The sequence below is a fragment of the Microcaecilia unicolor genome, chromosome 9, assembly GCF_901765095.1.
Source record: "Microcaecilia unicolor chromosome 9, aMicUni1.1, whole genome shotgun sequence".
Classification (NCBI taxonomy): domain Eukaryota; kingdom Metazoa; phylum Chordata; class Amphibia; order Gymnophiona; family Siphonopidae; genus Microcaecilia; species Microcaecilia unicolor.
In genome coordinates, this window is record NC_044039.1 from 8,863,901 (window position 1) to 8,877,416 (window position 13,516).

A 13,516-nucleotide genomic window follows, 5' to 3' on the forward strand; every position below is an offset into this window, starting at 1 on the left:
ATTTTCAGGTGAGTGTATCGAACGCGCGCCAAGTGGCATTTGATGCGTGTAGGTCATTACCGTCCAGTTACCATGTGAGACTTTACCACTAGATCAATGGCTGGTGGTAAAGTCTCAGACCCAAAATGGGCACGCAGCAATTTTGATTTTGCTGCACGTCCATTTTCGGCAAAACTTTTTAAACGGCCTTTTTTTTACAGGCGCACTGAAAAACCCTTCGCCTACACTACCGCAAGCCATTTTTCAGCTCACCTTAGTAAAAGGACCCCATAGGTACTTCCAATCCTTTATACAATAACACCCAAGCAGGTGCCTTCGTGGCATCTTAACTAGTTGCCCTGTTATAAAAATACAGTTGCTTTATTCCAGGGGTGGACTGACCTTTGGGATAACAGGGCAGTGCCCGAGGGGCCACACCAGTAGGTGGTGAGAGGCCCATCAGCCTTATTGCCCAGGGGCCCAGATCCTTGCCAGTCCACCCCTGCTTTATTCCATGGGCGTAGCCAGACTTCGGCGGGAGGGGGGTCCAGAGCCCGAGGTGAGTGGGCACATTTTAGCCCCCCCCCCCCCCGGTGCTGCCGACCCCCCGCCATTTTTGACTCCCCCCCCACTGCCGCCACCACCACCACCACCTTTGACCCCCCCCGACACTAACCCTTTTGACCCCCCTTCCCGCCACCGCCAACCCTCCCCCGCTGCCGCCATCAGGTACCTTTGCTGGCAGGGGTCCCCAAACCCCTGCCAGCCGAAGTCCTCTTCTGCTAGGCTTCTGTTTCTGTGAGTCTGATGTCCTGCACGTACGTGTATGCACACTAAATCTGTATGCACACTACCAGAACCCTCATCCACACTCTTATCACTTCTCGCTTAGACTATTACAACTTGCTTCTCACAGGTCTCCCACTTAGCCATCTCTCTCCTCTTCAATCTGTTCAAAATTCTGCTGCACGACTAATATTCCACCAGTGTAGTTATGCTCATATTAGCCCTCTCCTCAAGTCACTTCACTGGCTTCCTATCCATTTCCGCATACAGTTCAAACTCCTCTTATTGACCTATAAGTGCATTCACTCTGCAGCTCCTCAGTACCTCATCTCTCCCTACATTCCTCCCCGGGAACTCTGTTCACTGAGTAAATCTCTCTTATCTGCACCCTTCTCCTCCACTGCTAACTCCAGACTCCGTTCCTTTTATATTGCTGCACCATATGCCTGGAATAGACTTCCTGAGCCGGTACGTCAAGCTCCATCTCTGGCCGTCTTCAAATCTAAGCTAAAAGCCCACCTTTTTGATGCTGCTTTTAACTCCTAACCCTTATTCACTTGTTCAGAACCCTTATTTTATCATCCTCCCTTTAATATTCCCTTAGCTCTTGTTTGTCCTGTTTGTCTGTCCTAATTAGATTGTAAGCTGGACTGTCTCTTCATGTTCAAATGTACAGCGCTGCTTACGTCTAGTAGAAATGATAAGTAGTAGTAATAATGCTAATGATTAGCACATGATAAGACACCCATTAGGAATATAATGGGCATCTTATCATTTAGCACATAAATCCATTAGTACGCCTTAGTAAAAGTACCCCACAGTGTGCCACATGAACACCAGCATTTCCACCAGGTTTTCTAGTCTATCACAGAACAAACAGAGGGTATTAGAAAAAAACAAAACAAAAGAAAAAAAATGAATCCCTGAAAACATTTTACAATGGAAATTGACTATATTTAGGCTTCACAAAATAAATCTTACCTGTAGATCCATAAATTTCCACAGCAGGGGAGCTCTTGTCCCCTGCAACAGCAGTAATACCAAGGTTATATTTGCTACCAGGAATAAGATTGGAAAATGTGGCTTCTTTCTGAGAAACGTTTCCAGAAATCTGGACCTTCTGGAGTTTTTTCTTGTTGCTGTCGATTAAGTACAGCTCATACGTGTCCACCTTCCCCAAAGAGGGAGTCCACCAGACTTGTAAACTTGTTGATGCTTTCACTTTACTAACTTCAAATCTAGCAGGCGGTAAAGGATCTATATGTAAAAGAAAAACATACAAACAAACAAAAAAAAAGGTGAATGGCTTGATTTGTTAGTTCTGTAGAGTTCAACGTTGTTATTCTAGATTTGGAAATATATTTGGATCTGAGATTTTGGGGGATTTAGATTTAATTACCCACATTTCCCAAATTTGAGCTCTAGAAATTTGCTTTTCACTTGAATAGTTTTTGCTGCGAAACTCCCAGTTGCCCATTTGCAGAGGGTATAGCCTAACTTTCCAGCAGAAGCTGAGAGATTAGCAGGCTGGGCATTACTGGAATGGTACTTTGACAGTGGATATACACAATAGGAATGGATTTTTTTTAAAGAAATCTTCCAACAGGTACAAAATGAGAGGGAAAACTGTTAATAAATCAGACTCAACTCTTTACCGAATGTATAGTATTTAGAAGAATCCTAATTCTATAAATTAGGCACTGGAATTGAAGTTCAGCACCCGGGGTTTAATGGTACTTAGGCACTATTCTGTTAGGGGGGTGGGGGGCCTTGAGGCCTGAACCCCTCAAATTGGATTCTGGCCCCCAAGGTCTGCTGGTTTGGCACCAGCAGAAGCCTCCTCCAGTGCTGTTCGCTGCCGCGCTGCCTGCCCCGCTTCCCCACCCTCCCAAGCGCATGCTCGGTTTTGGTGACTTTAAACATGCACAAGACCGTGCGTGCTCAATTTCATTAAAACCGAGCATGCACACTGCGGGGGGAAGCAGGGCAGGCGGCGTGAGGCAGCGAACAGCGCTGGAGGAAGACTTCTACTAGCTGGGCTTGGGGATATCCGAGGTGGTGTGGGGAAGAGGGTAAAACATTAAAGACCAGCCTCCCCTAATCCCTTCAGTACATTCTTGCACAACACAAGCACTTTTTCCATAACCCAGATGTCCCGAGGAGCAGGTGTAAATTGTGACATTGATCTCGTGGGATATAAATGGGCATTCCCCTTCGGAAACATACCCATCCACACCCCCTTGCAAAAGACATGATTCGAACACGTTTATCCCAGCTTTGTCAAATTGGGATTTGGACGTGTGTACGATATTCGTATCTTAATGCCAGTTTATGCATTGTTCAACTTGTGAACAGGGCTTCTAAAATGACTGCCTTAGTCAATTAAAATAATTCAGTAATGTTAGATAATGATGGGTGCAATAACAAACTAATTCTCTATTTTGCACCTGCAGGGAAAAAAGAAATCTCAATTAGTCTTTATCTAGGTGAAAATATGGATTAACTAATAATATCCCTGTTGAAAATTCCGCTGTTACTTTGATGAGTTTGAGTAATTAGAGAGGACGGGCTTTGCTTTCATTGTCTTCTTTTTCAGTCTGAGGTTATTGTTTTATAGAAGGGCTATAAAAAGGGTAGACAGCTCTATTTATATACTGTAATGAAAGGTTTCAGGCACAGACTTGGAGAAGAGCATCGGACAGCATGAGTAAGTCGTCACAGGGGAGTCTGTGTGAAATGGAGAGCTTAGGACTGACCAGACCTACCCACAAGGCAATGTGTTCCAACCTGTCGCTCTGCCCTCCTCAATCATGCAGCCGAGCACAAAGAGTTTATTCTTTGCTCCCTTAAATTATTGCCTGTGAATTTCTGGCATCAAAAGCATTATAATTTACAAATAAAAACTAAGACAAGCTTAATTATCCTAGGTGCTTGGAAAAATGCGTACAGCTGATAACTCTATATTAAATCATAAGGGCACAGGATTTCCTGTTCTGATAAATAAAAGCTTTAGAAATCTTGCTGATAGAGCAGAGATAGGACAGGGTTCATTTTTTAGTTACTGTAATAGTTAGGTGCTCATTTTCAAAGCAGACGGATGTCTTAAAATGCCTTTAAAAAAGGGCCGTCTGTTTGGAAAGTCAGACTTTGGACGTTTCACACTCCAGTTCGACCAGATAGTAAGGGGGCATGTTTTGGGTGGGACTAGGCCCAAAAGTTGGATGTCCAACAGGGATTTTCAAATGGGAAGAAACATCCATGTCTTAAAAAAAAAAAAAAAAAAGGACATTTTTTTTTTATCTAGACCTGTTTCACTCACGTCCAAGTTATAAAAAATTGCTCTTGAGCAGCTGACCACTGGAGGGATTAAGGCATGACTCTCCTTAATCCCCAAGTGGTAGCTGTCCCCCCCCCCCCCCCTTCCCTAGTAAGGAAAACCAGGTTCTGTCAGGTTACGATTGTTCTGAACAAAGCAGCAAACAGGTCAAAGGAATAGCCTAGTGGCAATGGCGTACTAAGGGGGGGCGGTGGGGGCGGTCCGACCCGGGTACACACCGCTGAGGGGGGTGCCGTGCGCGCCTGTCCGTTCGTTCCATGCTCCCTCTGCCCCGGAACTGGTTACTTCCTGTTCCGGGGCAGAGGGAACATGGAACGAACGGACAGGCGCGCACGGCACCCCCCCAGCGGCGTGCACCCGGGGGGTGGGGGGTTCTTTCGCGGGGGGAGGTGTCGCTTCGCCGGAGGGGGGTCACGCTGCATCCGAGGGGGGCGCTGCACCCGGGGGGGGGGGGGCGAGGTGAATCAGCGATCCACCCCGGGTGTCAGCCCCCTAGGAACGCCATTGCCTAGTGGTTAATACCACTGTGAACCAAGACACCCAGGTTCATAAGTACATAAGTACATAAGTAGTGCCATACTGGGAAAGACCAAAGGTCCATCTAGCCCAGCATCCTGTCACCGACAGTGGCCAATCCAGGTCAAGGGCACCTGGCACGCTCCCCAAACGTAAAAACATTCCAGACAAGTTATACCTAAAAATGCGGAATTTTTCCAAGTCCATTTAATAGCGGTCTATGGACTTGTCCTTTAGGAATCTATCTAACCCCTTTTTAAACTCCGTCAAGCTAACCGCCCGTACCACGTTCTCCGGCAATGAATTCCAGAGTCTAATTACACGTTGGGTGAAGAAAAATTTTCTCCGATTCGTTTTAAATTTACCACACTGTAGCTTCAACTCATGCCCTCTAGTCCTAGTATTTTTGGATAGCGTGAACAGTCGCTTCACATCCACCCGATCCATTCCACTCATTATTTTATACACTTCTATCATATCTCCCCTCAGCCGTCTCTTCTCCAAGCTGAAAAGCCCTAGCCTTCTCAGCCTCTCTTCATAGGAAAGTCGTCCCATCCCCACTATCATTTTCGTCGCCCTTCGCTGTACCTTTTCCAATTCTACTATATCTTTTTTGAGATACGGAGACCAGTACTGAACACAATACTCCAGGTGCGGTCGCACCATGGAGCGATACAACGGCATTATAACATCCGCACACCTGGACTCCATACCCTTCCTAATAACTAACTCTACTTATTTTTTTAGTTAAAAGAATTCTGAGCCTTCCAGAAACAGAAAAATGCCTATTATACCTAAATATATAGGACACCAGCAAACCCGAAAGCTGTTGAAGTGGTGAACATTCAGGCACAAAAGGGGTTTACAGTCCACTGCACTAATCACTAGGCTACTGTAGGGACATCTGTGTCACACTATTTTTGAAAATGATTCCAGACAGATGTTCATAAACCCTGGTTTTTGTGTTGTTCAAAAGTTGGACGTTTCGCTTTGGAAAATAGCTATTCATTTCGGACTTTTTCAGTGCAAAAATCGGACAAGAAATCAAGATGTTCTTTCTGTTTGATTGTGGCTGTGAAATGGGCATTTTTTGGGGGGATGTTATGAGCAGGACATTTTTTGGGGGACTTAGATGTTTTTTTGAAAATGTCCCTCCACACATATCAAAAGAAATTGAAACCCAGAACTGTTAAAGTCACTCATCATAAATTATGATTATTTTTCAAACATTTAACGTTAACTTTAATATTCGGTTTAAAAGGCAAACATATACACACATTTATCTATTTATTTAATTAATGGGTTGCGTGCTTAGAAGGCAAAGTTCAGAAATTCAGACTTTATCTAATCTCTCTGGCCCAGAAAACAAAACACTTGGTCCTTTTTAACATCCGTTAGAACAAAGGAACAATGCAGACTGGGAAGTGACTGGCCTGCAAAAGCCCTGGCTGGAAACAAACACTTAAAAATCCATTTCCATTGTTGTAAAATTCTGTACTGGCCGCTCGCCAGCATTGATATGAACAGCCACCCAGAGAAAGCCTTTTGCAAAAAGAATTACTGCCTGCCACCAAATGCTCTATCACTTCATAGTTTAATGGTGAACTCCCAGCTGGGCCACGCGGCTTTGAAGGAAGGACTGGTATTAAAGTCATCTGAAAAACTGGAGCGAAGGAATAGCCTAATAGTTAGATCTGCAAGCTGACAACCAGGGAAGGGGGGGGGGGGGGGGGCTCAAATTCAACTACTGCAGGTTCCTCTATCGCTTTAGCTGTCTGGAACTTGCTGTCGGAGGATGTGGTAACAGCGGTTAGCATATTTGGGTTTTATAAAGGTTTGGACAAATTCCTGGAGGAAAAGTCCAAGGTCTGCTATTGAGACAGACTTGGGGAAGCAACTGCTTGCCCTGGGATTTGTAGCATGGAATGCTGCTACTCTTTAGGGTTCCAGAATCTTCCTATTCTTTGGGGTTCTACGTGGAATGTTGTTACACTTTGAGATTCTGCATGGAATCTTGTTACTCTTTAGGATTCCAGAATCTTACTATTCTTTGGGGTTCTACGTGGAATGTTGCTACACTTTGAGGTTCTGCATGGAATCTTGTCACTCTTTAGGATTCCAGAATCTTGCTTTTCTTTGGGGTTCTACATGGAATGTTGCTACTATTTGAGATTTTAAATGGAATCTTGTCACTCTTTAGGATTCCAAAATCTTGCTATTTCTTGGGGTTCCACATGGAATGTTGCCACGATTTGGGTTTCTGCCAGGTACTTGTGACCTGGTTTGGCTACTGTTGGAAACAGGATATTGGGCTAGATGGACCATTGGTCTGACCCAGTATGGCTAGTCTTATGTTCTTAGGGGCAAAATCTGGGCTTAGCATGAGCTAATGCAGGACTTTCCTATGCGTTAAACCCAGATTTATCATGGTATAAAAGTTGTGTGTGTGTGTATATATATATATATATATATATATATATATATATATATATATATATATATAAATTTATTTATTTATTGCAGGTTGTGCATTCATATTTGGATTACCACGTGGGACTTGCAAAAAAAAAAATAATGTGAGAGTACTTAACTGCCTCCTAGTTAGGAGATGCTAAATGCTCTCCCATTAAAGTCCACGTTATGCAGTTTAGTGCGTGATAATCAGAGCGCTGGAGCCAGATAACGCTTCCTAACTCCTTGTCCACTCCCATGCCTCCTCCCCCCCAAAATATTTTAAAACATAAATAACGTGAGATTAGCGTACACTGGGGCCCAACTTGGGCTTACCGCTTGCTCTTCCGGGACTGCCACCAGCCCAACATGGCCTCCGGTGGGAGTCCCCCCCCTCCCAAGCACGCACCATTTCCATGGCACTAATTGGCTTGCTACTCCATTTTAAATCGTGTGTGCAAATTGGACATGTGACCAAAAATGTGTAGTGGGTGCCACCCCTGGAGTACCCAGAACACATTCTAGATTCTATACATGCTTCCTGTACAGTAAAGAACTATGCCCAGGCATATTCTCTAAATTACAGCTAAATTTTATAAAATCAGCTTAAATTTCAGTACGGTATACAGAATACGCCAAGCGCCTGTTGATGTGACCAAATTTGGTCGCATCCATTTAGGCCATGTTTTACTTGGCTTAAATCCTAATACCTAAATTAGTCACAGAGCGGGTGTAATTCTATAATAATGCACATAGGGGCCCTTTTACTAAGCCACGGTAAAAGTGGCCTGTGGCAGTGTAGGCGTGTTTATTAGGCATGCGCTGGGCCAATTTTTACTGTGTCTGCAAAAAAGGTTTTTTTTTAAAATATGATGGTGTCACAATTGTGCCCATGTTTCATGCTGTCATGCATCTCGCCACCTGGTGGTTAGACCTGGTGGCTGTGATGGATTGTCTGTTTGCTGTTTCCCATGTTCCAGAAGTCATGCCCGTCCGGTCCGGATTTTCCAGCCTTCCAGACTGTCTTGGGATTTTTGGAACTAAGCAGCACCCTTACCTGGTGACCTCCCTTGTATGTTGCCTTTATTAACCACCTGGAAACTTTCTACTTTACCTTGGCAACAGAGGTCTTGAGTTGTGTTCCTGTCCCTGTTGGTCTGTTGCGGTTGCCCTGAAAGCTTTCTTTGTCAGCTTGACCCTGCTTGTTTTCCTGGATTATTCTACTGATTGCTGCCTGCCTTTGACCCTGCTGGTTTCCTGGTTTATTCTACTGTCTGCTGCCTGCCCAAGTCCCTGCTTGATTCCTGGTTTACTACTGATTGCCGCCAGCCTATAGACTGTTTGGTTCCTGGTTTCCCTTCTGCTTTGCTGCCTGCCAGTAAGACTCTGCTTGGCTCGTGGACTATTCTCCTGCTTACTGCTTATTGCTGCTGTTCCAGTCCAGCGGCTTCAGTCCGGCTGTTCCAGTTCTGGTGGTACCAGTCTGTTCTGCCTTGCCTCCTGTTTGGGTGATTCACCTGCCGCTCCTCGGCAGTGGCCCAAGGGCTCACTATTCCTGACCAGCGTGACAGATGGGGAAAGGGCATGCGATAAAACTGAAGCCAGTGTGCATCTAAAACCGGCCTGAGCCTTTAATGCCACCGATTGCTCTAGAAGAGCTCACGTGCTACACACACGGTGACCGCTCAGTGCGCGCCAACTGACGATTACTGCCCAAAATGGCAGGTGTGGGAGGAAATTAATAAATAATTCATCCAGGTGTTATAGGTGCATGCCAAATCTGAAATTACTGCCAGGGGGGCACACGCTGCACGTGCTTAGAGCCTACCACAGCTTAGTAAAAGGGCCCCATAGATTTTAGAAACACCCACAACCCGCCCATTCCACACCCATAACCACACCTCCTTTTCAACTATGCACCTTGGAATGTACGTGTACCATGTTACAGAACACACTTAGCAAGTTCTTTGGGTAAATCTTAATTAATGCCAATTAGTGCTGGTAATTACTTGTTAACAACCAATTAACAGCGCTGATAGCTAGTTAACCAATTAAGTTACATGCATTGTTCTAGAATATGCTTTGATTTCTGCACGGAAATTAAGGCGTGATATGTAGAATCCGGGGGGGGGAGGGGTAGTGCTGATGAATTCTTTTTTTTTTTAAATTAATTAATTAATTTGTTACATTTGTATCCCACATCTTCCCACCTATTTGAAGGCTCAATGTGGCTTACATAGTACCGGAGAAGCCTTTGCAGGCTCCGGTGTGAACAAATACAGGGTGATGTTGTGGTAAGATCAAGTTCACATGGCACGGCTACATTAGGGAATCGGAGAACGGAAGAGTTATGTTATGTCCATTACGTGCTTTAGTTTGGTTGCGTTGCAGAGAACGGAAGAGTTGTGTTATGTCCATTACGTTCTTTAGTTTGGTTGTGTTGCAGAGATTAGGCATTTAAGTTGGATCGGTAGGGTATGCCTTTTTGAACAGGTTGGTTTTTAGTGATTTCCGGAAGATTAGGTGGTCGTACGTTGTTTTCAAGGCTTTTGGTAATGCGCTCCACAGCTGTGTGCTTATGTAGGAAAAACTAAATGCGTAAGTGTGGCCTCTTTTAAAAACTGACATCAATTATATTTTATGCATATTTTTGTGGACATTCAGGCTTGAAATTAGTAGCAGCAGCATGAACTAAAATGGACTGAGCAGAATATACCAATCCCGCATATCCATGATGCCGACTTCGAAACGCTGGCCATTATTGGACAGTAGCGGTGGTTTTATATTGAAGGGCCTGAGATGAAAGCTAAGTACTATTCAGCTTATTTTTTTCAACAATTCTGATTATATTAAAGTGAAAATTGCTATACATGTTAAGACGTAAAAATAATTACACAGGAGGTTTTTTTCTGCCTATGATGACACCGTAGCTGCTGATTAGGCCACAGAGATTTTAGCGGTATAAGCAGCTCATTGAGGCTTTTTCCTCCTAGTGATTCTCTATATGCTGTTGTGTATTTAATTAGGTGACAATTTTGTATATTACTACTATTACTACTTATCATTTCTATAGCGCCACTAGACATACGTAGTGCTGTACACTTGAACATGAAGAGACAATCCCTGCTTAGATTTGAAGACGGCCAGAGATGGAGCTTGACGTACCGGCTCAGGAAGTCTATTCCAGGCATATGGTGCAGCCAGATAAAAGGAACGGAGTCTGGAGTTAGCGGTAGAGGAGAAGGGTGCAGATAAGAGAGATTTACCCAGTGAACGGAGTTCCCGGGGAGGAGAGTAGGGACAGATGAGAGTGGAGAGGTACTGAGGAGCTGCAGAGTGAATGCACTTATAGGTCAATAAGAGGAGTTTGAACTGTATGCGGAAACGGATAGGAAGCCAGTGAAGTGACTTGAGGAGAGGGCTAATATGAGCATAACGACCCTGGCGGAATATTAGTCATGCAGCAGAATTTTGAACAGATTGACATTCAAGAATTAACATTGTTTCCTCCTTTGTTTTCTTTTTTCCTCTATCCTAAAAGCTTGCACAATGAAAACAATTTAATTCCATTAAGAGAAGGGTGGAGAGAATGCGGAAAAGACCTAGCTCAGTTTTAAGGTAGGACAGAAATAGACAGCAGAGGGAGACAGAGACTAGAGCATATTTTCCTTAGAAGAAAATGAATATAAAGCAATCTCTTTTTATTGGACTAATTTGATATATTTTTGACTGCAAGGTAAAAACCTCCGTTCTCAGGTCACAACAACAGAATGAGCAAAAGATAGCAGAAAAATAGAAAATACAAGTGAATTGTGAAACGGGGAAGGGGGAACGGATAGGGTGTGAGAGCTGGATGGATGATCGCAAGGTGATCGATCTTTGTCAGGTACTTTCTTGATCATCTTAACTTCATAAATCTTGTGTTCTTGGATTCTTTTGACGGTCCCTTTTTGTGTCCTTATAAGGTCATTGATGTAATACTACAGTATTTGTTCACCTTCTGATCATAGATCCATCCACCCCCCCCCCTCTCCTGACCTCCTCCCCTTCACACTACTGTTGAAATTCTTTTTATGATTCACTCATATTGCAGTGTGGTGTCAGCTTTCGCTAATTTTGTCCTGCTTTACTTCATCCAATACAAGGGTGTCGACGTTTCAGTTTTATTTTTATTAGCCTTTATTTTAAAAGTCAGCAGAAGGTGCTCTAAATCAAACCTGCAGTCCTAGTTTCTTATTTTTGCAATTACAGGAAAAGATCCACCCTGCTGGAGGAAATGTCTGACAGAGCCTAAGGGTTGGGCATCTGGGACGTAATGGGATTTGAGCGCTCCTTCGGGTCTCAGCGTTACTGGCGCTAGGACTGTTGTGTTAGAAGCTGAGGGCTTATGATGTTAAAAGCCCTGCAGATAATGAATGTGGACATTTTTGGTTGTACCACAGAAAGGTAGTATATCAAATCCATGACCTTTTACCCTTTATTGTCTAACACAGAACTTTTAGAAACATAAGAACATAAGCACTGCCATACTGGGAAAAGACCAATGGTCCATCAAGCCCAGCATCCTGTCTCCGACAGCAGCCAATCCAGGCTTCAAGAACCCTGCACCCCCCCCCCCCCCAAAAAAAAAATAATGTTCAATGGACTTTTCCCTCAGGAATCTGTCCAAACCCCCTTTAAACTCTGTAAGGCCAGCTGCTGTCACTACATTCTCCGGCAACGAGTTCCAGAGTCCAACTACACACTGAGGTAAAGAAAAACTTTCTCCTATTTGTTTCAAATCTACCATATTCTAGGTTCATCTTGTGTCCCCTGGTTCTATTATTGTTTGAAAGTGTAAACAAACGCTTCACATCTGTCCGCTCTACTCCGCTCATTATCTTGTAGACTTCTATCATATCACCCCCTCAGCCGCCTTTTCTCCAAGCTGAGGAGCCCTAACCTTCCCAGCCTTTCCTCATAGGGAAGTCGTTCCATCCCTTTTATCATTTTCGTCGCCCTTCTCTGCACCTTCTCCAATTCCTTTATATCTTTTTTGAGATGCGGTGACCAGAATTGGACACAATATTCGAGGTGCGGTCGCACCATGGAGCGATACAACGGCATTATAACATCCTTAGCAGTTAACCAACTAAAAGATGCTCTTCTACAATTCCCGCCTGCAAATCCAGTTTAGCTAGAAAACTTGACCCGTGAGCTGGTTATGTAAGAGAGGGGCCAGTGATATTCCAAGGGTCTGGCTTAAATATAACCAGATAATGTCAATATTCACCCGAACTGGTTATCTTTATCTGATTAAATCTGGTCAAAGGTAACCAGTTAACTACAAACATTCAGCCTAACTGGTTCCCCGAATGGCAGAGAGGTGAACTCAATCCCCTCTTCAAGCGCGCACTCCTCCACCCTGCCAGCAACAAAGAAGAATTTTGCAGAATTAGAAAAAGTTCAAAGAAAGGCGACCCAAATGATAAAGGAGATGGAACTTCTCTCGTATGAGGAAAGGCTAAAGAGGTTAGGGCTCTTCAGCTTGGAAACGAGACAGCTGAGGTGGGATATGATAAAGGTCCACAAAATACTTAATGGTGTAGAACAGGTAAACGTAAATCAAGATTTTACTCTTTCAAAAAGTACAAAGACTAAGGAACACTCAACGGAGTTATATGGTACTACTTTTTAAATGAACAGGAGGAAACAGTTTTTCACTCAATGAATAGTTAAGCCCTGAAGCTCGTTGCCAGAGGATGTAGTATCAGCTGTTAGCATATCAGGGTTTTAAAATAAAAGTTTGGACAAGTTCCTGGAGGAAAAGTCCATAGTCTGCTATTAAGATAGACATGGGGAAGCCACTGGGATCAGTAGCACGGATCTTGCTACTCTTTGGGATCCCAGAGTGTTGCTAATATTTAGTATTCCGTCAGGTACTTCTGGCCTGAATTGGCTACTGCTGGAAGCAGAGTACTGGGCTAGATGGACCATCAGTCTTATCCAGTATGGCTATTCTTATGTTGTTATGCGAGTGAAGGCAGGTAGAAATGCCAGTGGCTACAAGCCCTCTTGAATAGGTATATCGCTGTTATAAAACATGGCAATACACATGTATGTGAAGGCCACCCAAAACACGCATGCTGCCATAATACAGATAAGTAAGGTCTTTTCTAAAAACAGCTACTTATACATATGTGATGATTTACACATATAAATCTGTCATATAAATGGTGCCCTAAGTTTTTAAAAAATTGCTGCCTATGATGTAATTCATAATTTTTTCAACACCGGTTGCAACGTTGTGAATTGGTGTCTTCCATCCGGATAAGTCAGCGCGAACAACAATGGGAGAGAACACCTCTACGAAAATCCAAAACCAGCAACAAAAAAAAAAATAGAGAAGACAAGTAAAAGATCTGGGAGCATTTGTAAGGAGATCCCACGCAGGAAAAACTCTTTATT

General features: G+C 43.8%; 1 protein-coding gene across 2 annotated transcripts in view; it reads right to left on the reverse strand.

The window, feature by feature from the left end:
- PTPRB (protein tyrosine phosphatase receptor type B) overlaps positions 1–13,516 on the reverse strand; it is a 136,634-nt gene that overhangs the window by 72,983 nt on the left and 50,135 nt on the right. For both annotated transcript variants that reach the window (XM_030214108.1, XM_030214109.1), the window contains one exon: positions 1,747–2,022. In XM_030214108.1, coding sequence (XP_030069968.1) covers positions 1,747–2,022 — 276 coding nt within the window. The remainder of the gene's footprint in view (positions 1–1,746; positions 2,023–13,516) is intronic.